Source organism: Spermophilus citellus (genome assembly GCF_964194105.1).
Source record: "Spermophilus citellus genome assembly, chromosome: 2".
NCBI classification, from domain to species: domain Eukaryota; kingdom Metazoa; phylum Chordata; class Mammalia; order Rodentia; family Sciuridae; genus Spermophilus; species Spermophilus citellus.
Window position 1 is genome coordinate 242,224,220 of NC_138183.1, and position 26,951 is coordinate 242,251,170.

Below are 26,951 nucleotides of genomic sequence, written 5' to 3' on the forward strand. Positions count from 1 at the left end.
CAGGGGAAGGAAAGGGGCAGTAGTTCTGGAGAATTCAACTGATCAAATTATGTTAAGTTCATGTATGAATATATCAAATTAATCCTACCTTTATGTATTATTACTATGCACCAATTAAAAAAACTATTTTCTAAATTATAAACATAACATACTTATTTGAATAAAATTTTGGCAGTACCACAAGAAATACAAAAGAACAAAATCTTCAATAGCACTATAATACAAAGAAAACTAATGACAACATTTGGGAACATTTTCTTCCAATCACATCCCATTGGGTAAAAGTTCATTGACTAGTTTTTCCTTTGTTGTACTGCAAGCATGAATCTGTTCCATTAAAAATTCTGTACAAACTTATTTTTAATATGTGTATAATATTCATTCTATATACATAACTAATATAGTTCTTCTTCCTCATTGATGAACATTAAGGCCACTTCTGATTATTCAGAATTATAAATAATACTGAAATAAGTCCTCTGTCCCTTATTATTAGAATAAATCACTCTGTACCCTGGAATTGCTTCTGTCTTATTTCTAAACCACCAGGTCAAGTCAGTTTTACAAGTACAAAAACCCTTAAGTATGAGAACAAGATGAAACAGCTTGGAATGTGCAATCAGAATACCTGAATTCACTCACTAGTTTAGCCCTCATTCACAGGGTGATTCTAGCATGATACCTGAGACTTCCAGAACCTTGTTTTCTTGTTTGAAAATGGGACACTAACACCACCTCCCTCAAGAGATTGATGTGGGATTAAAAGAGCTAAAACATGTGACAGGGACTTTGTAAACCATCATGTGCTTTAGCAAACATCCCTTGCTATTACCTTCAAATGGGTTGAAAGATTTAGGCAATTTTCAAAGGGAAATGAAAAGGAAGGAAAAAACTGGCTTATGTAAATTGGGTGTTTTAGTGGTTGGGGTTTTTTTGCTATTTTAAATATGTATGTATTATAAAATAAAACTTAAAAAAAAAGTTTTACATTATTTAAAAGTCCTTAGTTGAAATGACAGCTGTCAAAAGAACATTTCCCAAGTCCACCAAACATTGTGTCACCCTGGAGATTTTGAAAGCTTTTGCTCACATGTCGAGTTAACAAACCTAAATAAATGTCTGCATCCACAGGCACGTCAGAGAGCAGGAAAATCCAACCCACCCGGATACAGTGCGGGAGAATCACTGCTTAGAGCTTAGCCCCACCCCCTGGGGCGGGACTCAACATTCTGCCCGTCTGCCATTGGCTAAGGCTCTTTGCCCAGGGACATTTAAGGATGAATGAGGATGCTGCTCAGAGGCCAGCCAGCAGGGAGAAATGTGAAGAGAGAAAGGTAGCCTAGCCTCCCGCAGAGCAGAAAAGATTCAAAACAGACAAGAGTAAGGACCGGCTGGGAAGGGGCGCACTATCAGATTTGTGAAGAGCCAACTAGGCTGTGAAGTTTTCCGTGTAGGCATCATACCTCAGGGGAATGAAAGGGAAGAAAAGCAGTCATTCTGTGGTCCAAGCAGAGGATTAGAGGGTTTAGGAGTATACCCAGATAATCCCAAAGATCTAAAGACCATGAAGTTTGAAGAAAAGCTTGAGGACAAAGGGAGCCTGGCAGGAAGGAGTCGGATGCACCTAGACGGGATGCACCAGGCCAATGGGAAACCAATAGCCAATGGGAAAACGGATGGCTGTGGAAAGCAGGAAGCCAACGGCAAGAGCAACGGGCTCAGGGAAAGTCTCAACAGGTACACCTGGCAAGAGATCCAGAGGCACAATCAGGAGAACGACCAGTGGCTGGTAATCCATCGAAAAGTTTATAATGTTACTGACTGGGCCAAAAGGCATCCTGGTGGGCACCGGGTCCTCAACCACTATGCTGGGGAAGACGCCACGGTAAGAAACTCCAAGACTCCAAAGTCTCTCTCCCTCTCTCCCTCTCTCTGTCTATCTCCCTCCAAGTTGCTGGGTGATTGAGATCTTGGCTCTCTTCCTAAAAGCATTCAATTACGTGTTCAGGCTCTGCCACCGATCATCTCCTCCCAAACCAATTTTTCAGGATTCCTCGCTGACAAGAAATTGGAAGCAAATTAGGAATCAAGGTCTACCTGTCATCTGCTTCCAGTTTGGGATGAACTCATATGTACATACTGGATACTGTACTTGTGTATTCTGGATTTCATTTTGTCCTTAGGGTCGTGTTTTATTTTGTTTTTGTTGCTATTTGGTTGGTTTTTGTTGTTGTTGTTGTTGTTGTTTTTGCTTCATTTTGAAGTGGAATCACTATCTTATAAGAAGTTACAAATAAATGAGTGAAATCTAGAAAAAAATATCTTCACCTAAGTAGATACTTCTAAGACTCCTATAATTGGAGTGTCTAAAAGAAAGAAAGCAGTTCATTTAGTGAGCATCAAAACATTGATATTGAACAATTAATTTAAAAAATTTTAAAAAAAAACTTAATAATGGTGAAAAACATCAGTTACCCAGACTTCTAGGTTTTGCAAAGCTCTACTGCATCCAGGAACTCATTTACTATGACAAAAATGATGCAATATACTTTATGGATGCATTAAAATGCACCAACTCACTTAAACCTCCCCATAAGGAAGGTGAATATTATTCCCATGTTACAGATGGGAAAGTTGATGTTCAAAGAGGTAAAAATGTGTCGCACAGCCAGCAACTGATAGTGCCAAATTTTGGAATGAGATAAGCTTAACCACAAAGTCTTGTATACTTGGTTCTTTAAAAAACAAATTTTCCCTTTATTGATAAGGAGGTCTTCCAAACTCTTAAGTGCATTTAAGAATCCCTTTTAAAATATTCTATAAGGTTGTTTGTTTTCTCTCAACTGGGAATCTTATTTTCCACCATTTTACAGATGAAGAAACAGAAGATTAGAGGGGAAAACCACTAATTCCAGGTCAGAAAACTGATATGACAGAACAGAAATTTAAACCTAGGATTTTTAATTTTATTACAACTGTTGATGTCACTAATTAGCATATAACTTCTCCAACTGGTTTCTAAACACACAACTGGAGATATCATTTTGCTAATCACTAGTCTGTACATGATATGTGCTACCTGGCAACTTTGTAAAATATAGAAGATCTCCATTTTTATACTACCAATCTCTATTTTCTTCAAATCTCAATTTTTCTCCAATTTCTCAACTCTGCTCTGCTCAGGTCTTGTTCTAATAATCAAATATCTACAGTCAGATGGATGTCTTTCTGAACTTATCTTGCCATTCTACTCTTGTCAGATCTGATGACTTTTTAAACAAGGTTCAAACTTCTCCTTAAGAAAATGAGTATAAGCTTGTGACAAAGAAAGGAGTATCATGTCCTTTGGGAAGATACACACTGTATAGACATCTAGAGTAGAGAATTGAAAAAAGTGAGATGGAAAAAAAAAGTGAGAATAACAGGAGAAAGATTAACAAATAAGTAATGAAACAAAGGCCACATACCCTTTAATAGCCCATCCCACTGCCCACAATTCAGAGAAAATATGGACGAAGGTTTGCTAACACAAGTCACAGAATTAACTCAAAGGATGCGTTGGCAAGGACATGGGTTTCCAACCATGTTTAAAGAATGGACACCTTCACTGAGTTTGAAGCAGCCCATGATGCATTTGTAATTTGCTAATGATTTTTATTCCCTTGGAGTCAGCAAATCATGATGCCTCTGCATCCAAGTCCAGCCAAAGAAGAAGAATTGATTAACATAAAGGTAACCACCAGAACCTTAGAGACAAATACCCATAGCCCATTAGGATTTAAATATGCCAAGGAAGAAAATCATATGGTCAGTCAGCCATGTACCTTAGTCTTTAGGAAAATAAATCTAAAAATGTTCAGAGAAAAGATTTTCCAAGGGAAAATGGCTCCAGAATAGTTAATGATGCCAGCAGAGTCCCAACAATTTCAGTTCTCGCCGGCTATTCAGAGGGAAACCGAGTGTTGGAATTAGTTATGTGAACCTGGGAAAGTTACTGAGCCTCAGTTTCATGATCTGCAAAGTAAGAATGGCGCTCTCTATGTGGTTATAGTAAATGAATGTATGTTCAGTGTGTGGCATGATATCAGACATTAGGTAAAAGTTGAGTAAACCATAGCTATGATTATATTGTTATAATACCCAGCATCCATATTCTGAAATGGGATGATTATGTTTGTTTGCCATCAACTTGGTCTGCTGATTATGTTGTGTTCAAATTAACTTGGGAACAGAAAGGTATATGATGGAGAAGCATCAAGACAGAGGTACCTGTGGTCAGAAGTTCACTCTGTTACATATGAGGTGTCTGCAGGTTGTGCCTTGGCTGACAAGCGGGGCCCAATGTGTGCCAGTCTTGGACCTATGGCTGCACTTCCCCAGATGGGGTATCTTTCTCTTATTTATACAGGAGATTTCCCTGGATAATGATACCTAAGTGTATCCTTGGACAAGAGCTACATATGAATAATGGGGCAGCCATAAATTTTATATAAGACAACAATACACACCAACCTCCATGAAAAACGTAAACACAATCTTGTATCATTATCCAAGTGGTCTGTCCCATGGATCATTAATCCATTCATTCATGCAGTCAGTTGTTCTAAAGTCCTTGTTAGGGGTCCAGCCTAATAGTTGAGAGCATAGGTTTGGAAAGAAATCAGGACTTGTTTGCATCTAAACTCCACGATTACTTGGAAGATCCTAAGGAGGTTGCTTAAGACCTTGGAGATTTGGTTTCTTTAATTAGAAAATGGGAATGATAATACATTTATCTTTGTTTGTTCATTTGTTTATTTATTTATTTATTTTCTGTGGTGCTGGGGATTGAACTCAGGGCCTTGTGCATGTGAAGCAAGCACTCTTCCAACTAAGCTGTATCTGCAGCCCTGTCTTATTTATTTTAAAGTCAGTGGAGAAAAAATAAAGTGCTTCTTAGGGTTCTCAGATTAAATACTCAATAAATGGAAATTCCTTTATTTAATAATTACTTCATTCTTCCAAGAGGGATTCTAATATTCTCCAAGGAATGTTGCCAAAAAAAGTCTATGAAACAAAATTGACACATAAGCTCCAATTATTGCACATAAGTTATCTGATTCCAGTTATATGATTTTAAATCAATGCCACAGCGCTAGAGTTTAGGCCCAGTTCTTTTCACTTACATAAGCCTACCCAGGGATATCCAGAAACCTTCTCTAAGTCCAACAAGGAGAATTTATTATAAGTATTACATATAACTGCAACATGGTGAGCTATTTTGCAATCAGTAAAATGAAGATTACAAAGCATTTTGATGACAGGACCTACATATGAATAATGGGACAGCCATAAATTTTATATAAGACAACAGTGCACACCAACCTCCATGAAAAACGTAAACGCAATCTTGTAATGGGTGCGGAGGCAGCTGGTTTGGAACAAAGAGAGTAGGTTTATTATCCTGCATTCTGGTCATCCCACTCCTCATCTCTGGACATCTCACTCTAGAAGGGACACTGAGAAACTCCAGTTCTTTCTTGTGGGAGTTAAAGGTGAACTCAACAAGGAAAGGATGACCGAAGCTTAAAAAATATAAGGAAAAAGTTTGTTTCAATAATCTGGGTGACTCTTAAGTTGAAAAACGTAGAGTTGCGTGCAATTCCAAGGGAGAGAATTCCATGGGGTTTGGTATGAGTGGAGCTCATGGAAACGAGGCTGAGGCATGAGGGAAGTAAAGGTGAGCCCAGGGGAAGCGTGCAGACACAATTCATGTCGTGAGCAAGCACCCAAACAGCAGGGGCATGCCACACCAGCCACTTCCTTTCCTTAGAACAATTTTAGCCAAAAGTATGTGCTCAGTTAATGTCAGTGAACTGTCCTTATGTGATGATGAGAAGAGGAGAAGATGGAGAGAAGATGAAGCTAGAAGAGAGGTAGGGAAGAAAGAAACAGAAGGAGGGAGACAGAGGACCTTGACTGCTGACCTAAGGAGTTCTCGTGTTCCCCTCACTGCTTGGCACCTCCTCCCACTACCAATAGTGGTGCTTGGGCACAGCTTCCCTGCTCACACTTGTCAGAGCAATAAATCAGCCATCACTTCTAAGCTGTTGGTGAAAGGAAAGTGAGAATCTGTGATTTCAACTTTCCTGGGCAGTCCAAATTTTATAATCTGATTCTCATTTGAATCATCCTTGTAGTTAGACATAGAGGTAGGAGGAGAAAGAGAAAAGGAAGTCCAAATTCTAATGGATGGAAATGGGCCATGAGAAGACGCTGTCTTCATAAGATCAACCTTGCAGTTAGAGGATGAGGTAAAAAGGGCCAGTCATTGTAAATTGGTAAGGCCAATTTGGAAAGCAGTATTGAGATACCTGGGAAAGCTGGGAATGGATCCACCATTTGACCCAGCTATCACCCTCCTCGGACTATTCCCTGAGGATCTTAAAAGAGATACTTAAAAGAGATCTTAAAATAGGGATACTGCTACATCAATGATCATAGCGGCACAATTCACAATAGCTAGACTGTGGAACCAACCTAGATGCCCTTCAATAGATGAATGGATAAAAAAAATGTGGCATCTATACAAAATGGAGTACTACGCAACAATTAAAAATGACAAAATCATAGAATTTGCAGGGAAATGGATGGCATTAGAGCAGATTATGCTAAGTGAAGCTAGAGAATCCTTAAGAAACAAATGCCAAATGTCTTCTTTGATATAAAGGGAGCAACTAAGAACAGAACAGGGAGGAAGAGCATGAGGAAAAGATTAACATTAAACAAAGATGAGTGGGGGGAGAGAAAGGGAGAGAGAAGGGAAAACATATGGAAATGGTAGGAGACCCTCAATGTTACACAAAATTACATAGAAGAGGATGTGAGGGGAAAGGGGGGAAACAAGGGAGAGAATTGAACAACAGCAGATGAGGTAGAGAGGGATGATGGGTGGGAAGGGGAGGGGGGATAGTAGGGGATAGGAAAGGTAGCAGAATACAACAGTCACTTATATGCCATTAGGTAAAAATTTGAGTGTGTAACCGATGTGATTCTGCAATTTGTATTTGGGGTAAAAATGGGAGTTCATAACCCAATTGAGTCAAATGTATGAAAGATGATATATCATGAGCTTTGTAATGTTTTGAACAACCAATAAAAAAAATATATAAAAATAAAAAAAGGGCCAGTCAAAATGAAGGAAGACCAGGAGGGAGCCTAGGGAACATGTTCAAGGCCCAGACAAAGCATTGACAGCAGAAGTAGAGAGGAGGGGGTGGGTGGGAACGATATTTAGGAAACTTGATTTATAATATTTGGTGAATAAGTGGCTAAGTAACAGAGTCTCGATCCACCCATGGGTATGTGGTTGGGAAACCTACTGGTGGCCTCCAGAATAGGAATTCCAGGAGAATGTACAGATTGAAAGGTAGGGTGAACTTCTCCTACTGTTCTCCTTGACAAGGGATGATACTGTTTTTCTAGTAAAGTACATCGCTCCCTCCTCCACAAATAATACCAAAAATTTAACATCCTTTCCAACACATCTGTAAAAGCAAATAATATATCACATCTTTCCCATGTTGGTACTATTTTAGGAATAATCACTTTCAAAATGATCTAGACTAAAAATTTATGGGCAACATGAGTAAAAATGAATGACTGAGAAGGGAGTCAAAGGCAAACAGATGAAACCAAGACTTACAGAAGTGTCAGAAAATAGCAATACTGAGGCGAGAGAGAGAGACCTGCAGCCTTAGAGTATAACACTTGGGTTATCCCGATTCCTCATTCTAGAACTGCTGTCTCTATCTATTCACTCGCTCACCCTTTTTCCTGTCCATCAGACATACATTCATCACATGCCACATCCCAGGCACAGTGAGGTTATTAGGTACATATTGATCAGTAGCGGTATATATTCTCAGTCTTCAAAATCACTAAAGAAGAGGCAGGTGCACAGTTTCATTTCCAATGTAGTTGGGAAACCTTCAGGAACAGTGTCATGATGCCCACAGTGATCATGAATAACTTTCCTGATTGACTTTATATGGGTCTTGAAGGATGTGGAGGAGACTTACTGTAGGGAAAATGCAAGATGGAAGTCAAGGAAAAGAGAATCGTATGTGTAAAGCTTTGATCCTATGGAAGAGCATAGAATGCTGTTGAATGGGAAGGCTCCAGTAGAGAAGATGGCGCATGGAAGGTATAGAGGAAGGCAAGAAAAGGGAGGCAGCCTGGAGCCATAGGCAATGCACTTTATGGGACTGAAACCTGCAGTAGAGGAACACCGTTACCATCTTCCCAGCAGATCTAAATTGATTTTAGTATCACCTCAAAACAATCTATCATCATGCCCTTCGGAGAAAGAATTATACATATCAAGACTGGCATGGATCTTTATGGCTTCATGGCTTCAGAGTTGAATAGCCATGAATTCAAATCCTGACTTTGATATTGGCTGGCATTTGGGAGCAAGACGTTTCTCCCCTCTGAGATTTAGCCTCTCTCTCTGTGTAACAGAAGCAAGGGGAGGAACCTCACAGAAGTAAGGCTACAGCAATGAGTGGCCTTCAGAGCCCCTTGTATACAGGATACACTCCACAAACACTGGCACTAACCCCCTTTCCTTTATTTTACTCCCCCTCCTTCCTTCAACAAGAACATACTCGCCCAAGAATGATGGTAACTGAACCTGTTCTTGCGGACTTTCAAGAAAAGGTTTCACAACTTACTCAGCATCTGGATTCTGTTAGAAAATTATTGAATATTCTAAGACTACCTGAACTCCTTGTAGCAGATTGTTGCTTAATGTTCTGGAAAACTGTGGCTCCTCGGTAACTCCTCGCAGTATTGACCTGTGAGCCTTAATGGGGATCAGAAAAAAAAATATTATCTGCACACTGGAAGATGAAATTGCAATAGATTTCACTCTTCTGTTCCTTGACCTTAACCCATCAGGATGTTTTCTGTTCTAAACTTATTCTGAAGCAGCAAGAAGAACATGATTTTTTTTTTCAGTATGGTTCACCATGAGATACATCAACCACTTTCTTAATCACTGAATCACCTGGTTAGGGGGAACTAAGCTTTAGGGTGTAGAATGTGAAAATTTAAAACCATCTTTGAGATAAAGTAACCCATCATTTCCTAAGAGGGTAATAAGAAATGTGCAGAAGCTCAATCGGGCAGTGCAGAGCTTTGGGAAATTGAGGGACTATCATCACCCCCATTTAGGGAAAAGAATAAAAACCAAGTCAGCAGAATTGTTCGTAGTCACACAGCTAGTAAGTGTCAAGGCCATATTTGAGGTACAGGAAGTCCACTTTCTAAGTCAGTGCTGTGCAAGGCTACAAGAGTACTTACATGGCTTCCACTCATTCAGGTTATAACTTTGATATATTTCTTCATTTTTAGTCATTCCTATCCCAAAGCCATAAGAACAAAAGTTCAGCATCTCCCTTCTGTGGAATCCTTAAGAAAAAAAAAAAAAAAGAGAGACTGTACAAATCCTTGAGAGGAAAAAATACCCCTTGCTTAAATAGGCTATAGAGATCCACTGCTTCCCAAAGCCATGTGGTTGCTACTTAATAACAACATTTTAAATAGAGTGACTGGAGTCTTCCAGTGTTAAGCATAATCAAGAGTGTAGATAACCCAGGGCTCAAAGAATGTGCTCCCATGATTTTAAACTCAATTCAGCCCTTCTCTGGAAATAACTAATTCAAGGAGCCTAATTCTTCTGGGCCCCAGACAAGAACCACAAAGGAGCGCTCAACAGGAGATGTGGTGGCATAGCTGACCTTGGCTGCTACCTGCTTCAGATAGTGTAAACAACCATCACCAGAAACCTGATGCTGGACTTGAAAGTTCCATCGTGGCCAATAAACCCCCACAACTGCTTCTTCTGATATTCATTAAATAAACGGTGTTGTCATCAGTGCTTCTGGAGAGCCTGGTTATACTGGTCAGACCTAGAAAAACGATGCACACATTATGCCTTTTGAGAAGGTTCTAAAGTATAATTTGGATCCATCAGTTTGCACCATCAACCCAGACTTAAATTAAATGCATGTAATGGACTCTATGCTCATTTCTAGGTTGGGTGAGGAGGAGGGCTGATCTATGAATAAACCTGTGTCTTTTGAGCTTCTAACTGGTCTCTCTGATTTACAGGATGCCTTCAGGGCCATGCACCTGGAGCTTGACATTGTGAAGCTGTACCTGAAGCCGTTGCTTATTGGAGAGCTTGCTCCAGGAGAGCCCAACCAGGAGAGAAACAAAAACGTGAGTCTCAGGATACAAGTACATGGAAGGATGGAAACAAGCCATAGAGGCCAATTTACTGTTTTCTACGAGAAACCAATTGCTGTGCCTGGGTGAGCCCACAATAGAGTGCAGTAGTTTCCCCTATCTACAGGGGAAACATTCCAAGGCCCCTGGTGGATGCTTAAACTTTGGATAGTTTTTATTATTGAACCCTATGTACCAGTTGTGAAAGGGCCTGACAGTTGATGTGGTAGCCAAGATGGCGACTAAGTGACTAACAGGAGGGAAGTGTATAGAGCATTCCTGTTCTGAGCAGGATGCAGCAGGAAGGTGGAGATATCGTCATGTTTTTCAGAACAGTGCACAATTTAAAGCTGATGGATTCTTTATTTCTGGGATTTTCTATTTAATATTTTTTGACCAAAGAAAATGAAACCATGGATATGGAGGGAGTATTATGGATTCGTGGATTCTTCATATTTCAAAGAAGATTTATCCCCTTGAGGGCTCAGAGCACTTAAACCTCTGTGAAGACAAGAAATGGAACTTTGGGCCCTGCATTCCGTACTCATTCTGTCTCTAAGCGCCACCTCAGGCCAGGCAGCTTACACCCTTTTTCCAGTGACTGTTTGCAATTATGTGTTTGGTGTCCGTGACTACATCCCTTGCTAAACTAAGTTCCATGAGAGCAAAGAAAATGTCTGTATCACTTATCCCTGTGTCTTTCAGACTCATCTGCACAGGATCAGACATGTAGTAGAAACTCCATAAATAGCTGTTAAATGAAAGATATAAAAATATACTAAAACTATTGCCCTTTTGACATTCAGGGAAATTAGCATTCATGGAGAATAAATTTCTTCCTGAAAGTTCCTCAGCTATTTCACCAAAGAACTGGTACTCTAAATCACTATTCTCTGACCCCAAATATCTTAAGTATACCCAAGGATGGATGCCATGCTTCCCTCAATACTTTGACTATACCAGTTGCACTGTACTGTCTTCTAAGGGACAAGGTCTCTATAAGACTAAAACTTCATTTGTTTAATTCTTATTTTTTTTTTATTTGCCCAGAGTCAAATACTACCGTGAAACAGAGGGAGTAAGGACTTTATTCCCTCCTTAGGAAACAAGGAGACAGACTCCCCCAAGGAGCAGGACTGATCTCAGAATGCAGGACGGGTTATGAACAAATCTGAGACTAACACTTAAGCTCACTCTGTAAGCTCATGGCTCATTTTAGGAGATTGGTCTCTGAGGGTGGACAGCCCGAACTCATCCTCCACCCCTCTCTGTGGTTCAATGTCTCTCTCTCTCTCTGTAAAACAGCAACAATCATAGCACCAATCACATAAGAGTTATTAGGAAAATGATTGAAAGATGTAATATCATTCAAAGCACTTAGAACCATGTTTGGGACACAGTAAGTGCTCAATAAATTTTAGATATTTTCAGTGTCTCAAGCTCAATGATGGTGTTAATGATTCGCAAACTTCCAGGTATGTGCCCATCATTTGGGGTGGGTGGCCCTAGGTTAAAAAGGAAAGATGACGCAAAATTAAATCATTATTCCAAACAAAACCATGTAACGAAAATAAAACTCCACCAATTTCTGAGAGCCAGAAGATAGCCGTTATCTAAAGCAGTGTTAGTCTCCGTAGGCGAAGGGCCACCATAAATTTCCTTGAGTACATCAATGTGGCTCTCTACAGGAAGTTGGAGCCTGAGCATGAAACTGGGTGTGGGCTGAAGTCCAGCATCTGTCATGGACTTGCTGGTGATTCCAAGCCAGTCATTCTTCTGGATTTTGACAGCCCTCTATTCTGTACAATCAATGGGTGGAAAATATGACCAGGCTGAGAGTAATCCCAGAGATGATGACAGATTACCATTAGACAATTATTACAATCATCTACGGATGCCAGAATCCCCGGGTTGGTGGAAGCTTGGGAGATGACCTGACCTGGACTTTTGGCAGGCAGTGTGCCCTTCAAATGTTGTAAACCAGTGCATTTTGAAATGAGAATTTTGACTTCTAGAATTACTTTCACAGCCCCTTTCATTTCTAATTTCTTTCTTTCTTTCTTTTTTAACATCTGTACAGCTGTGCTATTTTTTCCTCATACCCTCACTTTCTCAACTGTCCTAGTTTCAACCCCCCTGGAGTCAATAAGTTAAATGATAGTTCTTCCCAACCCTTGCATCCTCCTCTGTACCATGTGTCAAACTTGCAAACCCATGTACACGACGAGCACACACACGCACCTGCATGGTACACTGGTACAGGACCACGTTAACCAGCAGATACACTGTGCCAAAGGTAACCCTATGTTGGGTATCCAGTGAGAGGCTCTCAGCGAATTTATCCTTGGAGCTCATTTAAGCTAACTAGACTGTTCTATGCTCACCTCTTCTATGAAAGAGTCCTTTGAGCACATTAAAAAATTAATGACTGGGAAAGCATTTTGGAAACTTAACTACAGGAATACAGATAGTTAGAGAAGTAGCTACAGTAATACAGATCCACATAGACAGCCCAGATCCCCAAAACAACAAAAACAGATTTCAGTCAACACCTGAGATAATACTGTGTTTCACAAACAGCTACCAGGCATACACACCTCTCAATGCGCTCTCCTTCGCCATCCCAGTCCCCACATAACTACTTTGACTGAGCTCCCTAACTATTGGACAGTTCACATGTCACTCTTCATTCTTATCTCCAGAAAGAAATAGCAATCATCACCTTTTTTTCAGAGATTTCATTTGTCTGTGCTCTGGCTTTTGTTTAATTTCTGGGCATGTAATTTTATCCCTGTATATAAAATTCTATTCATAAAGTAATTTTATTACTAAATTAATAGAACCAATTATTACTTGTGCCTCTGTGTTCCCTTTCCCCTGAAGGAATTAATTCCTCCCTTCAATATTTATTTCACAGTCCCAGCTGGTGGAAGATTTCCAAGAACTGCGCAGGACATTGGAAGCTTCGAACATGTTCAGGGCCAACCTGTGGTTCTTCTCTCTCCACCTCATCCAGATCTTGATTTTGGAAGTCCTGGCGTGGCTGACACTGTGTCATTTTGGCAATGGCTGGACTGTCACATTGTTCATCTCCTTTCTTCTCACAGTGTCTCAGGTAAGCCGGTGTCCTGAGCCTAGGTGGTGGCCTTAGAAAAGGTTGGGTTTCTTCCTCCCTCTTTAGATTAGTGTCAGCAGCAGCCTACACTCCTAGGCAAGTTCCTCCTTAAGGTTAGACTTGTCTGCAAGTTACTAAATGACTTTGGGCCCCAGTTCCTACGTATGTAAAATGAGGATAATAATAAATTTGGAATTATTCTAAGATGGACTAAACAAGCTAATGTGTAAAACTACCCAGCACAGCATCCAGCATATAGTAAAGCTTTGGTTAAGGACGATTGCTACTGTTCATCTGTTCTTTTCCCCAAATTTTATCAACTAAAGTTGTCTATGGTCATATAACACTCATCACATCTTTCTCTTTCATTTATTAATCTGCCACCATTTATTACTGCATGAGACCATGAATTGTTTAAGAGCAGAAATCTTTTTAAGTAACAATGAAAACTTGAGTTCCTTTGTAAATAACTGGTGCTCAGCAGGGCACATGTGTGTGTACCTATCCATGCATTATAGCTGTCCATAATGGTGGCATTTGCTGTTATGTATTTGTACAAGCATACAATGTCACAGTATAATTTCTTCCATATCACTCCCCTGTACATCTCCACTCTCTCCCCTCCACTCACCCCCTGGTCCTCTATTCTACTGATCGCCTTTGATTTTCATGAGATTCACCTCCCCTTTCCTTTCCTTTTTCTTCTCTAGCTTCCACATATGAGAGGAAAAAAAAATTATCCTTGACCTTCTGAGTTTGGCTTATTAACATAATGTTCTCATTATTAACATAATGTTCTCAAGTTGCATCATGTATAGCTGGGCATTTGTTAGATCCTTGTTGAATAAGGGATGAATTTCTGAACAGGGCCTCCTATGAGCACAAGACTGTATGGATATGGAGAGAAATTCACAGGCTTCCTGTCCCTGAGAAAGGCGTCATCCAAAATGGGCAATAAATCATCTGCTGAACATAGTGCAGGGCAGAGAGGAATGAATGCCAGCAGGAGGAACAAGCATGCGCTATTGGAACAGAAAGGGACATTTAGTTCTCATTGGAATAACAGGGATGGTTTTGTAGAGAATCAACAGTAACGTATTTATAGATTTCAAAATTTTTCTGTCCATTTTTTTTTTGAAAGGACAACTTGCTTTATTATTTGGAAAGCAACTTTTGGAAACAAGAAAGGAAATAAATGTTTGTTTTGAGCTTAGCCTAAATACTATTTAAATTATACAACAGCTCCCTGAGTTAGGTATTATTATCACCTTGTATCAGATAAGTAACTGAGGGTGAGAGCTTCGGAGTAACTTGCCTGGAGTCATACAACTGGTGAGTCATAAAGAACAAAAGTTTGTCTGATGCAAAGGTCCATGGTCTTTCCACACCTCACTGGAAGACTTGGACTGTGATAGCAAGAGCCTTCCAAGCTGACAGAACCATTTGCACAAAAGGATGGGGGTGTTGAATGTGAGATGTGTGAGACACAGAAACTCACTTGAATGGAGGTCAGACAAGGGCCCCCCACCACCCATTCTCAGGCTCACAAAGGTACGAATGGGCTCTTCAGATTCCTCTGGACTTCCCAACTTCTCTAACAACTCTGTCTCTCCTAGGCTCAGAGTTCATTTCTGCAGCATGACATAGGACACCTTTCCATGTTTAAGAAGTCCAAGTGGAACCACCTGATGCACAAGTTTGTGATGTGTCATCTTAAGGTAAAGGGTGTCAGGAAAGATGCTGGGGGAGCCTTGAGCATCATTTCCTAAAGCAGCGGTTTCCAGGCTGACCATGCTCATGTCAGCAAAGCCCCATAAATGAGTGTAAATGTACTAACAATGTAGATTATACACACTGATTTGAAATATAATGTAATAAAATATGTGCTACACTTGATTTTTAAATGTCAGGAAGAAAATGCTGATATTTATTTAAGAAGTTCTTACATTTTTCATTAACCTGAAAGGCTATTCATCTAAAAACCCGGCACCCCATTGCCTTAAGGAACCACCACCCACAAGAAAGTCTGTGTCTTTAAAAATGAAGAGATGTGCTGTAAAATCATAAATGGGAATACTCTTAGAAAGGAAGTGAAATTTTGTTTTGCTGGGAACTAGGAGAATTCAGCAGGCCTGATTCACCTTGAAAGGCACTGAACAAACAAAGGAAATAACACAGGAGACATATAAAAATGAAGAGAAAGAATAGTCAGGAAAGGTCAGACAGCTTGTTCCAGAGGAGGGGTACAGAACCCAGGCTTCTGGAAAAAGCAAGTCGTGGTTATGGCAACCAGTCCTATCCCCCCAACGTAAGCTCCAAGAAACAGCTTCCCTGAGTTCCTGGCACACTGTAAGCTTTCAATGAGCATTTTTGAATGAATGAACAAGTGAGTGCAGGAGAAAATAAATCAAAGCAAGAGGACTGGTAAGAGTGGCCTCCAGCCCCAGCCCTGATGCTGTTCATTATGTGACCTTGGTTAAATCTTGTTCCCTCTCTGGCCCTCGGTGTTCCCATCTGTAATAGTAGGAGTTAAGCAAGATCTCCTCTTTTCTATAACTTTCTAGGATTGGGTGACGGTGTACTCTGGCCCAAAAGACAGGCCAAAGCCTCTGAATCTTTCACTAAATCAAAATTGTGATTTTAAGACAGTTCCTCTTAGGAAAATTCCAGAAGCACTGACTCTGAGCCTGTGTTCCTTCCTAACACAGGATAATAAAAAACCTGGCTGTCTAGTTCCCCAGCCTGGAGCAGCCTGGAAGTGGCCAGCTAATAAGAGGGTGAAGAAGCTGCTGGAGCCAGCTCACAGGGAGCAGGAGCAGGAACTGGGAGAGTAAATCATAAGGGAGGGCAGATGGGAACGCACATCAGATGTGAGTCGGCCAGGTACCAGGTTCAGAACCATCCCCTTCAGGCTGTTGTCTCACGTAATTCTCTCGAGGTGGGGCTTGTAGCACCCTTATTTTCAGTTGAGGTGGATCTTCAAAAGGTTAACTATTTAAGTGAACGTCCACAGCCTGGGATGTGAGAACACTTGTGGCACAATATTAAATAGTAGAGGTTCCACCGCTGTGCTTCTTAATCCTGGCTATTCAGGGGCACCCAGAAGAGGTCTTCTTTAAAACAAACAAACAAACAAATAAACACCAATGCCTAGGCACCATCATAGATGTTCTGATTAAGTTTGTCTGTGGTGGGGTCTGGACATCATTTATATTTTTGAAAGCTTCTTTGTTGAATCCAACCTGCAGCCAAGACTGACATCTTCTCTAACAACAGAACTGCCTTCCATGGGAAATTAGCTAGTGAGTTGGTTGGTCATCTTGGAAAGATTATGTTCTGCATTTGAATTTCAGTTCCTCAACTGTAAAATGAGGATAGATGGTAGATTTGATGGTTAGAGATATTGTTAAGATCACATGTAATACTCTTGTGTCACGACTATCATACTGTCTGCAAATGCTTAGTAATATTTACCTGTTACTAATATTAGGAACAATCTTTTCATAATCCAAATGAGGACTCAGAATCATTAATAAAAATTTTTAATGTAATGGTATTAAGAGGATAGGAAAGTAAACCATAAATCATAGCAATCTTGATCTGCCAGGTACTTGGAGTTACCTACTCTTTCTTATCATCTATTGACTTTCCTAATGAGCAGAGTGATGTGTAAATAAATTATTTGTATTCTCGATCCATATTACAGAGTTGGATTTTTAGATTCATGTTTTATATTTCTGTCCAGAAAAAAAATTGTCATTTTATATGACAAGTTTCACTTAATCAGAAGATTTCTGTAGGTATACTATTTTGCCCCTGTCTACCAGTGTTAGATATGTTTCTGAATTCACTCAGAAATACTTACAACAGAATAAAAGCAGAAGTTTTCTCTTATGTCTTCATGAGATTGAAGCCATGAGCCCTTTCATTTCCTCTCCTCTACCTGGTGCTGAGTCAGAGACTCATCTGCCCCAGAGGTAATTGGCAGTTGATTTGGTGCTGGTATTTGGAATATTTCCCATCAGCCCCACCCTGGCTGGCACTATTAAAAAAATCAATGCTTTCCCATTGGTTCAAATTTGTACACAGATCTTTCTATATTATTTCCTCAGAAATAATTTTGCACTAGTTGAAATGAATATAACCTTGATGGCTTGCAAGCAGAACTAGAAATAGGAAATGGCTCAGAAAGAGAATCAGGAGTACTCTGCCATTTCACAGGGAAAGCCAGTGATTCACCAACAAAATGAATATAGGTTTCAACTATGTGCCAAGGAGAAAATTACCTGTAGGGAGGAAGGGTAGGCGGGAGGCAGAGGACAAAGAAAATTATAAGCAACAACATCCTTGCCTTTTACATGCATCACAGTTTCAAATATCAAAACTACACTTAATATCAGTTCTTCTGCCCTGGAAAAAGCACAGATATTGAGATTCTTAGAGATTTCCACTCATTGGCTGTGCAAACATATATTTTATGGATTTTGTAGTATATCATAATAAAAGAGCTCTTCTGAAAATAAACCATGAAATATATACACTTATTTTGGATTTTTGTGCAATGCAGATTGAGCACTCCAAACTGGAAAATCCAGAATTCTCCAAAATTCAAAAATTTTTGAGCACCAATTTGATGCCACAATGGAAATTTTCACACCATAAAAGCTTGTTTCATGCAAAAAAAAATAATTATTTAAAATATTTTGTGCATGCTATGTGTATAGGTACATATGAAGCGTAAATGAATTAATGTTTAGATTTGGGTCTTACCTCCAAGATATCTTTTTATGAATATGAAAATATTTTAAAATATTTTAAAAATTGAAATTCAGAACACTGCTGGCCCTAAACACTTTGAAAAGAGGTACTCAAGCTGTAAACTCCAAATGGACTCCCCATAGTATATTTTTCAAGCCCCTATATGTACAAGTTGAGAATAATAAGAATCAAATATTTTTATAGGAATAATGGGACAGAATATTTGAAATTAAGTCCTTCCTAGAATAGTTGGCTTACACTGTTTCCCATGACTACTTCCCAAACACTTGGTGCCTGGGGAAAGGGAGTGTCAAGCATGCTCCTTCTATAATCTTCCGGGTAACCTCCCACTTGCCTATGAGGTGCTCTTCCTTATCTCCAGAGAGCATTTTCCAGACAGAGGGGCCCAAGAGGAACCAGTTGTGTGGATCACACCCAACCTTATCCTGGCTTCTGTCCTAAGTTCTACATTCCTGTGCTGTTGAGATCCACTCTCAATCTACTGCCAATCAAAACCTGCCTCCCATATTACCAATTTCCACAGCCAGACATCAGCTAAAAGAGTACAGACAGCCAATGGAAGAGGCCAAAATGTTGGCTGTGGGAGGACTTAATTAAAAAGAGAGACGTTCTTATCACACTGCTCTTGTTGTTTACTGTTCCCATTAGGTGATGTTTTTCTTGGTCTGGGAACCCCATTTTATCCTGTTTATCTTGATATTGCAAATGTCTGGCTTAGTATTCGGCACAGGCATACTTCAAAGTAAATAGCAAGTGAGTGAATAAATGAGCAAATGTACAATTAATTGCAAGAGCAACGGGTCATAGGCAATTTGATGACAGAAGTTCAGAAGGCCGTGGACCCCAAGAGGGGAAATAGAAGGTGGTGAGTCTAATTTGGAACACATTAGACTCTTGAGACACTACAGGATATCTAAGAGGACATATTTGGTAAATGATTTTTCATTTGGACATGGGACATAGGAGAAATACCTGGACTAAAGGGAGATATCCTCTATAAGGATGTTAGGGAGTATTAGAGAAGACAAGAGAACTGCATTCCTATTGGTGAGGGTGGGTGGGGGATTGCTAACTCTATGGCCTATGGAAAGACAGTGCTAATGTTTACAGGCTTCCAAACATGCCTGTCCCCTGTACCACAGATGTATGGTACCTAGACCAGCATTCTCCAACAGAAATACAAGTAAGCCACATTAATAGGTATCATTTAAATTTTTCTAATGATCACATTTAAAAGATGACATTATTACTGTTCAGGTATTTACAATGTTATCATTTTAAAATATAACCAAAATAAAAATTAATGATGCATCCTATATTCCTCTTTTCTAAACTGAGTCTCTAAAATCCAGAATGTATTTTACATTTGCAACTCATCTTAATTCAACTGGCCACACATAGCTGATGACTACAATCTTGGGCAGGACAGATCTAGAACATGTATCAACTAGTTATTAAGGAAAGGCAAATCTGCAGTAAAGAAACTACTTCTTATTATTCTGCAAATGATTAGCATAAATGAAGGGAAATTGCCTGTGTCGGTGTGCCAGCACTTGCAGGCAGCACCTCCTATCTCCCTGAGCCACCTGCTGAGGTAGATGTCATTATTCTGTATTTACTGGAGATGCATTTGGGCCTCAAACAGGAAGAGTGATTTGCCCAAACCACACAGCAGCGTTTTATACATCTAGCATATGAAACTAGCTTGATACACCTCCAAATCTTTGCTATTAAAACTTCCTAACTTTCAGCGAGAGAGAGAGGAAATCACAAACAACTCAATCAGAGGTGATTCAGGCTTGGCACTAGCTAAAATATTTTTATTCTCATTTATTTTTATATAAGAGCATTGAAGCCGGGACATGCAATGATCTGAGCCAAGCTCCCCAAGGACATCACTTCAGATCCACGATTCTTTGAAATATTCATTGAAGTAGGATTCCTGGGGCCACTTTTTCCCCAGAAGTAATTAGTCTTGGAGCTGAGGTTTCTTTATACGCAAAATAGAAATAATACTCCCTGTTCCATCGTCTACCAAAATTTCTTTAAATGAAGATCAAATAAGAGAAGGATGGAAAAGTATTTGTTATTATTATTATTATTATTATTGTCCTTATTGGGAGTTATTTTACCCTGAAGTTGTGTTCCTGGATCAGAGGATGATTGCCTAATAAGCTATGAGAACTTTTATCCAGTGATTCATCCTGTGACCCAGCAGTGGATAAAAGCTCAAGAAAATCAAACACCTTATTTTGACCTTGAAGATTCATGCAGAAAACTGTCATGGTGAAGGGTATTTCAGGAGATAATTATTTTAGCTAATGAGCCTTCTCTTCTCCTTAGGGCCTGTCAGCAAACTGGTGGAACTACCGACACTTCCAACATCATGTAAAACCGAACATCTACCCCAAAGATCCAGATATTGACATGGGCCCGCTTTTTCTGCTTGGAGATTCACAGCCCATCAAGGTTTGTTTAACTATTTTTCCGGGCACCAGAGAAATGTTCCTGGAAGTGGTTCCTAGAAAGGCTTTGGTGCTAGTCACGGAAAGATTGAGCTGAAAGTTTGGGCCTCACATGCCATCAAAGAGCATCTTCTTTTAGGTCCAGGACATAGATTTCAAATAACTAAATCTGGGTTAATGACTTTGTGACCCGAAAGGTTATCCAGTCTAACCTCCCACAGCAGGAAATATGATAACCTGCATCACCTAGCTTGAGCAATTCCAATGACACACAGGTCCCTACCCAGTGCTTATCACTACCTCTGAGGCAGCATAAGTCATGTTAGAAAGTAGATGACTGAGGCTGGCTTGACTCTTTGAAGTTTAGGGACGATACAGAGAGGTCAGAACATTCAATAAGCAACAGACCATAAGCATCTAAACATCCAGTTATCTCAATGAATCTAGCCCAGTTAGAAGAAAATGGGCTGTTAGTCTTAGTTCATGTTCATTTTGGTGCATTTAGACATGAAACACACAGCTGAAATGCCTTGTAAGATACTGAGATTCCACCTCTGATTTGGACTCCTTAAGCAAAAACAAAGGGATAAGTTATCTCTAGAATTTCTCCATTATTGATATTTTCAAAACTTCAACTTAAAACTGTCACACAAAAGGCTATTTAAATTACCAGATGTTGTTGGAGAGAGTCTTCCCTAAACAGAAGAGATAGAAGGACCATCACCATGGGTATCTCTTCTCAAGGGGAACAATGGATACTGAGAGTTGGATACTTAGAGATTGCTATCTCCTGCTAGGAAAAAAAAATAGGATTGTTAAAAAATAAGAATAGAGCTCTGTCAATTGTTGCCTGGACCTATCTAGTACATAAAGGAAAATTTTTGTGCAACTTTTTGAAAATAGGTATTTCCAGATTTGGTAGACTCACCCTTTGCCCCAGCTGAAATGGATATATTATGTTTGTATTTTAAAAACTTATTTGGCAGTTATCACAAATCAGTTGTTTTGGACAATGGCTGCATAAACAAGTTAGCCTTTCCTGAGGTTTATGAGCTTGCACTAGAAAAATGATGTGTTGATTGACCTAACATTCCCCACAGAGCAAGAAGGTTTGTCTCACTGATGCTCATAAAGCAGCCTGAACCTCTCCAAAAGAGCTTCAGTAGAGCCACATGCAGTGCACATAGGCCTTTTCACAGGTGACCAAGATGATCTCTCCAACTTCTCCATCTGCCTTTGGAACTCATCCCTAGGTACTTAGAGTCAGTTCTATACACTATGATTTTTAAACCACCATGCAAAACATCACTTAAAATTATTCAAACTCTGAAGTTCAGTGGTTTCACATCAAAACCACTGAGTCCTGAGCTTTTCCTCTCTACAACTCTCTTCAAACATCAATTTCTTAACAAGTATTGATTGAGTCTTCTATGCCTTGTGCTCATGTCCTGCAAGATGTGGGATGCTCCTTCAGGGTAGTGCCTACTCACCTAAGCTGCCAGTTCCCAAACATTTCCACCTAGTGCCTATTCCTTGTCTCTCACTACTTAGATATTCTAAGGTTTGAGAGTAACTTCAAATTGCCATTATTATATCTCATACTCCTTTGGATTTGTGAAAGTTTTAGGAGGTGGAAGGACCAAATACAGGAAGACATCTACATATCGAGGAAGATTCCCAATGAGGAAACAAGAGTCCAAAGCCCTTGTTGTAACCGAATGGACCTACAAAAAATGTAGAATGGGTCTGAGTGATCATTCATTCATTTATTCACTCCTTTATTGAGTGTTCATAAGTACTAAAGGTTCAACCATTACTTCTATCCTTCTCTCAAAGTATTTCATTTTGTGTCCTGAATACAGGCCAAACTAACCAAGGGGAATTCTAGAATATGAACCCAATTCTCAGCAGTGAGTGCATTTTAATATTATGTGATATATATAATGAATAATGATTTCTGTTTTAGTCAGCTGTTTCACTGCTGTGACTTAAAGAACAACTTTAGAGGAGGAAAAGTTTATTTGGGGGCTCACAGTTTTGGAGGTCTTAGACCATAGAAGGCCAACTCCATTCCTTGGGGCTCAAGGTAAGGTAGAACATCATGGCAGACAAGTATGGTAGAAGGAAGCATCTCAGATGACAAACAGGAAGCACAGAGAGACTCCACTCTCCAGATACAACAAGCCATGCCTTAATTCCCACACTCTATCACTTTAGTTACCACTCAGTTCATCCCTATCAGGGGATTAGTTAATTGATTGGGTTAAGACTCTCACAACCCAATCATTTCTCCTCTGAACCTTCTTGCATTGTCTCACACATGAGATATTGGTGGACACCTGACATTCAAACCATAAAAATATATAAAATGTCTAATAAATATTATGTGTATACACTACCATAGTAAATCACAGTGTGAGATCCACAATGAGAATACAAAAGAGGAAGAAGGGATACATAAGAAGAGCCATGTCTATATCTTTGACCACATGATCATTTAATGAATGTCCATTTGATGAAATAATGGGGATGGATCCTGAGCTTAAGCAGAATACTAAACACTGCAGTCAAAGAAGAGCTAGAAAAACTCATCAGAAATGTCCTTTTTCAGTAGAATGCTACTCTACCTAAGGAGAAAATTTTCCCAACTAATTTTCATGAGAATTTTTAAAAAATAGTGATCACAATCTCCATAGTAAAATAGAATAATCCATCTATGTAAGAATTTCCCAATTAAAGAAAAAAAGATGTCACAATATTGACTCCTATGCCAATTCTGGTTCTTCTCAGGTTTGACAGAAAATGAACACTATGGCTCTTTCCACAGAAATTTCACACACACACACACACACACACACACACACACATACGTCCTTGAGTGTGATAACCAGAAATTTTGTCTCTTATTTTAGTTTTATTCTCTCTCCATTCAGTATGGCAAGAAGAAAATCAAGTACATCAACTATGAAAAGCAGCACCTGTACTTCTACTGGGGTGAGTCTCCACTTCCCTACAGTAAGCACTTGTCAAGCCACAAGACAGGATGAGAATCCTGTGACAGAGACCAGCCCCTCTTATTGTTCCTGAGAAGAGCAAAATTCTTATTTCAGACGCATGGGCATGAATTTCTGAAAAGAAAAATCAAAAAGCAAACAAGCAGTTTTAAGTGACATCTGATCACTTGGGTATTGGGCAGGGAGGGAGGGAGATCCCTCAAGAGGCAGGTTGGGGAGGCAGAATGCCAATCAAGGAGTCCTACATGCATGCAGGACTCTCATCTTAAAAGAAAAGAATACTGGGATTTGTGTAGGGATGAAAGAGAGGTGGGGAAATAATATCCAAACATTTACAGTGAGATGCCAGAAAAAGTAGAACTTGGGATAATAGTCACCAACAGAGCTCCTGTGTGGGAGAAAGCTCTCTATCCCCATGGTCTACGTGGAGCTGTAGAATACATGATGCTCACGTGCACACGCCACACACACACACACACACACACACACACACACACACACACACACACCAGCATGTGGGCATGTTGGCAAGGCCTAAAAGCAAACTCGTTTAACCGACCAATTACGAAAAGCACATCATGAGCAAAGACTTTGCTCCAAGCCAAATCAAACTCATGTTTTCTCACAAAGGATATTTTCAAGGAGCCCCCAAATCTGCTCATCACAAAGTGATTGTACATTTTGGAAATAAATCCAAATCAGGGAGGAACCAAACATTGCCTGTAGACCAGTGATGTGAAACAGTGACAGGTTTTTCTCCCCAGGGCATGTCTGAAAATCTCTAGGGACACTTTCCTTATCCCAGTAGAGGGGAGGGATGGTCCCGGCAGGCAGTAGGTAGAGACAGGGATGTTGATAATGTTCTGTGATGCAGAGGACAGCCTCACATAACAAATAATTAGCCCGCCCCAAATCAAACAGTGCTGAGGTTGAGAAACCCTATTGCATGTGATCTGACTTGTCCATGTTCAGGTCACTAGTAACCATCGGCATCATGCCCAAGGAGGGTGGCTGCTGTGTGAATTGTTTGAACTGTGGGGCCACCCATCACTGCTATCAGTTCCATAACTGGAATTCAGTGTCTCAACCTACACTCATTGTCTGACCTTCTCAACTGGATGTGAAGTTGTGCAGTAAAAATTTACTTTTGGAACTTTTCTCACAAATGTGCCTTGAACTCCTCTCTAGGTAGTTTTGCAATTATGTCCTTATGTTTATGAGGAATGAGAGAATGGCATGGATTAACTGTAGAATGTCCATCGCACAAACCACACTAACCCCCCTGACCCCACCCAGAGATGTTTTTACCATTTCCTTCCTTTCATATGCCAGCTTAGCATCTTGGGTACAAGTGAGTCGTACTCAAACTGTCACAGAGAAGCAAAGCTGGACATTTGTCAAAGGCTGAAAGATGAGTTTTATTCAGGCTGCTGCAATAGGGGAGAGAAACTTCAGTATAAACTGCAGAAACAGAAGGTGGAAGAGAGGCTTTTTAAATGTCTGGGCATGTAAGGGAGAGCTGAAATATTTTAAGAGATGGAGTTGGAGTGGGGGAGTTGGTCAATGTGATTAGGCTAGACCATCTGTGTCCGCTAACTGGCTTTTACTGATGTTACTTTCCAGCCCTCCCACAAAGACTAGGACACAGGGGCCCTATGCTTTTTGATGATAACATTTCAAAGAAATGGCTCCCAGGTCTCTGGTTGTAGAAAATAAATCTCAAAGGAACAGAGAAAGGATTTATAATTGTAACTTTTCTAAAGCCAATTCCTCTAAGAAAAAGGGAGGTCAAGAGCTGATCCACAGTCAAGTTTTGGCTGGAAAAAAGTAGTAAATTCTTTTGGCAGCATTGTCTTTGTCAGATAGGAACTTTGAGAGGATTGAGATCATCCCAGTCCTGGACTCCTTCCTTATTCTTCCCCATACCAACACATTTTGACAGGACTCAATCCCATGGATCTGGAGGAACTAAAGAATTACCAGGATATGGGAAACCCTTCAAAGCTAACATCGGATTTTCAGAGAAGCTGTCATCAAAAAATGATCCAAATCGTCAATGCTTTCCAAGCTGCTTTGAGGGCACTTGAACCTGGAGCTGATGACCAAATTCCTAGCTCAGCCTGGTAGAATTGGAAAGCATAGTGGAGCCCTAGCTGGGGTCATGGATCTCCACCTTGTATTCTTTCTCAAGGCCAATGTCCTGGGATTGGCATGGTAAAGAGATGGACACCAACTTGCCCTGGGGTCACATTCTGCTCATTTATTGGCCATCTTTTCATTGTTGTTTTTCAGTTGGGCTCCCCCTCCTCATGCCTGTGTATTTCAATCTGCAATCCATGCAAGTGATGTACCTCCGAAGGTATTGGGTGGTGAGTAACTTGGCTCAGTGTCTAAAACTAGTCCAGGTAGAAGAGAGGAATGGAAAATGCTCAGGGCTCACCAGATGAAGCTTTCTTAAATAACGGGACATAAGATTTGACCAATACATGGGGTAGAGGGACTCAGCCGGATGAAGAAATGAAATTATGTTTAGTGCATCTAACTTTAAGTGCTTTTCTCTACAGGACATTGCCTGCGTCAGCAGCTTTTATATCCGCCATTTCATCACATTTGGCCCTTTCTATGGAATTTTTGGAACTGTGTTGCTCATTTATTTGGTCAAGTAAGAATATTCTCTTATATCTATAACCCAAATGATCCTCTGACTTTTCTTCCCACAGCTACTTGTGATTGGCAGGAGACAGTGCCTACCTGCCCTGTTCCCTGGAACAGAGGTGTTTTTAAGTAAATGTGAAAAAGCAATAGTTAAATAGTTGAATGAGACAAGCTCCTTGCAGGAACAGTTTTCCCAATCTCCATTTTTTTTTGTCCAGTTTATTCCCAAGTAAAACATTTCAGTTTATCTATTTAGACATCATATCCCCAGACAAAATAAAGATAGGTCAGGAACTTTTTAAAGTTTTTTTGTGACTAGAGATTTTCTCAAATCTAAAAATGTCTTCTAATCATCCTTCTGCCTACATAGCCCTCCCCAACTCCCCAATTTATTCCTTCCTCATTCTGTTGCATTACTATTCTAAATCCTAAATAATTATAAGGACAGTAACAGCTACTGTGTGTCAGACCCTTTGTCCAAGTCCTTCCATGTATTGTCTTACTTGATGTAATCCTTGTGCTGTCCTACAATGTAGATGGTATCATCTTTGTTTTTCTGCTAAAGGAAGTGAAGCTTGGAGAGATTAAATCAACTTGCCTAAGGTCATAGAACAAGGAAGGGCCAAGGTCAGTGACAAGACAAAACTCAAA

General features: G+C 40.0%; 1 protein-coding gene across 1 annotated transcript in view; it reads left to right on the forward strand.

Moving 5' to 3' along the window:
* Nucleotides 1-1,564: 1,564 nt before the first annotated feature.
* The window catches only part of LOC308638588 (fatty acid desaturase 2-like protein FADS2B), a gene marked incomplete at both ends in the record, with an annotated part of 31,158 nt that continues 5,771 nt past the window's right edge, over nucleotides 1,565-26,951 (forward strand). The window contains 8 exons of the mRNA XM_081276204.1: nucleotides 1,565-1,885; nucleotides 10,156-10,266; nucleotides 13,190-13,387; nucleotides 15,004-15,105; nucleotides 20,510-20,635; nucleotides 23,565-23,625; nucleotides 25,938-26,014; nucleotides 26,210-26,307. Of these exons, the coding sequence (XP_081132330.1) occupies nucleotides 1,565-1,885; nucleotides 10,156-10,266; nucleotides 13,190-13,387; nucleotides 15,004-15,105; nucleotides 20,510-20,635; nucleotides 23,565-23,625; nucleotides 25,938-26,014; nucleotides 26,210-26,307 (1,094 nt within the window). The remainder of the gene's footprint in view (nucleotides 1,886-10,155; nucleotides 10,267-13,189; nucleotides 13,388-15,003; nucleotides 15,106-20,509; nucleotides 20,636-23,564; nucleotides 23,626-25,937; nucleotides 26,015-26,209; nucleotides 26,308-26,951) is intronic.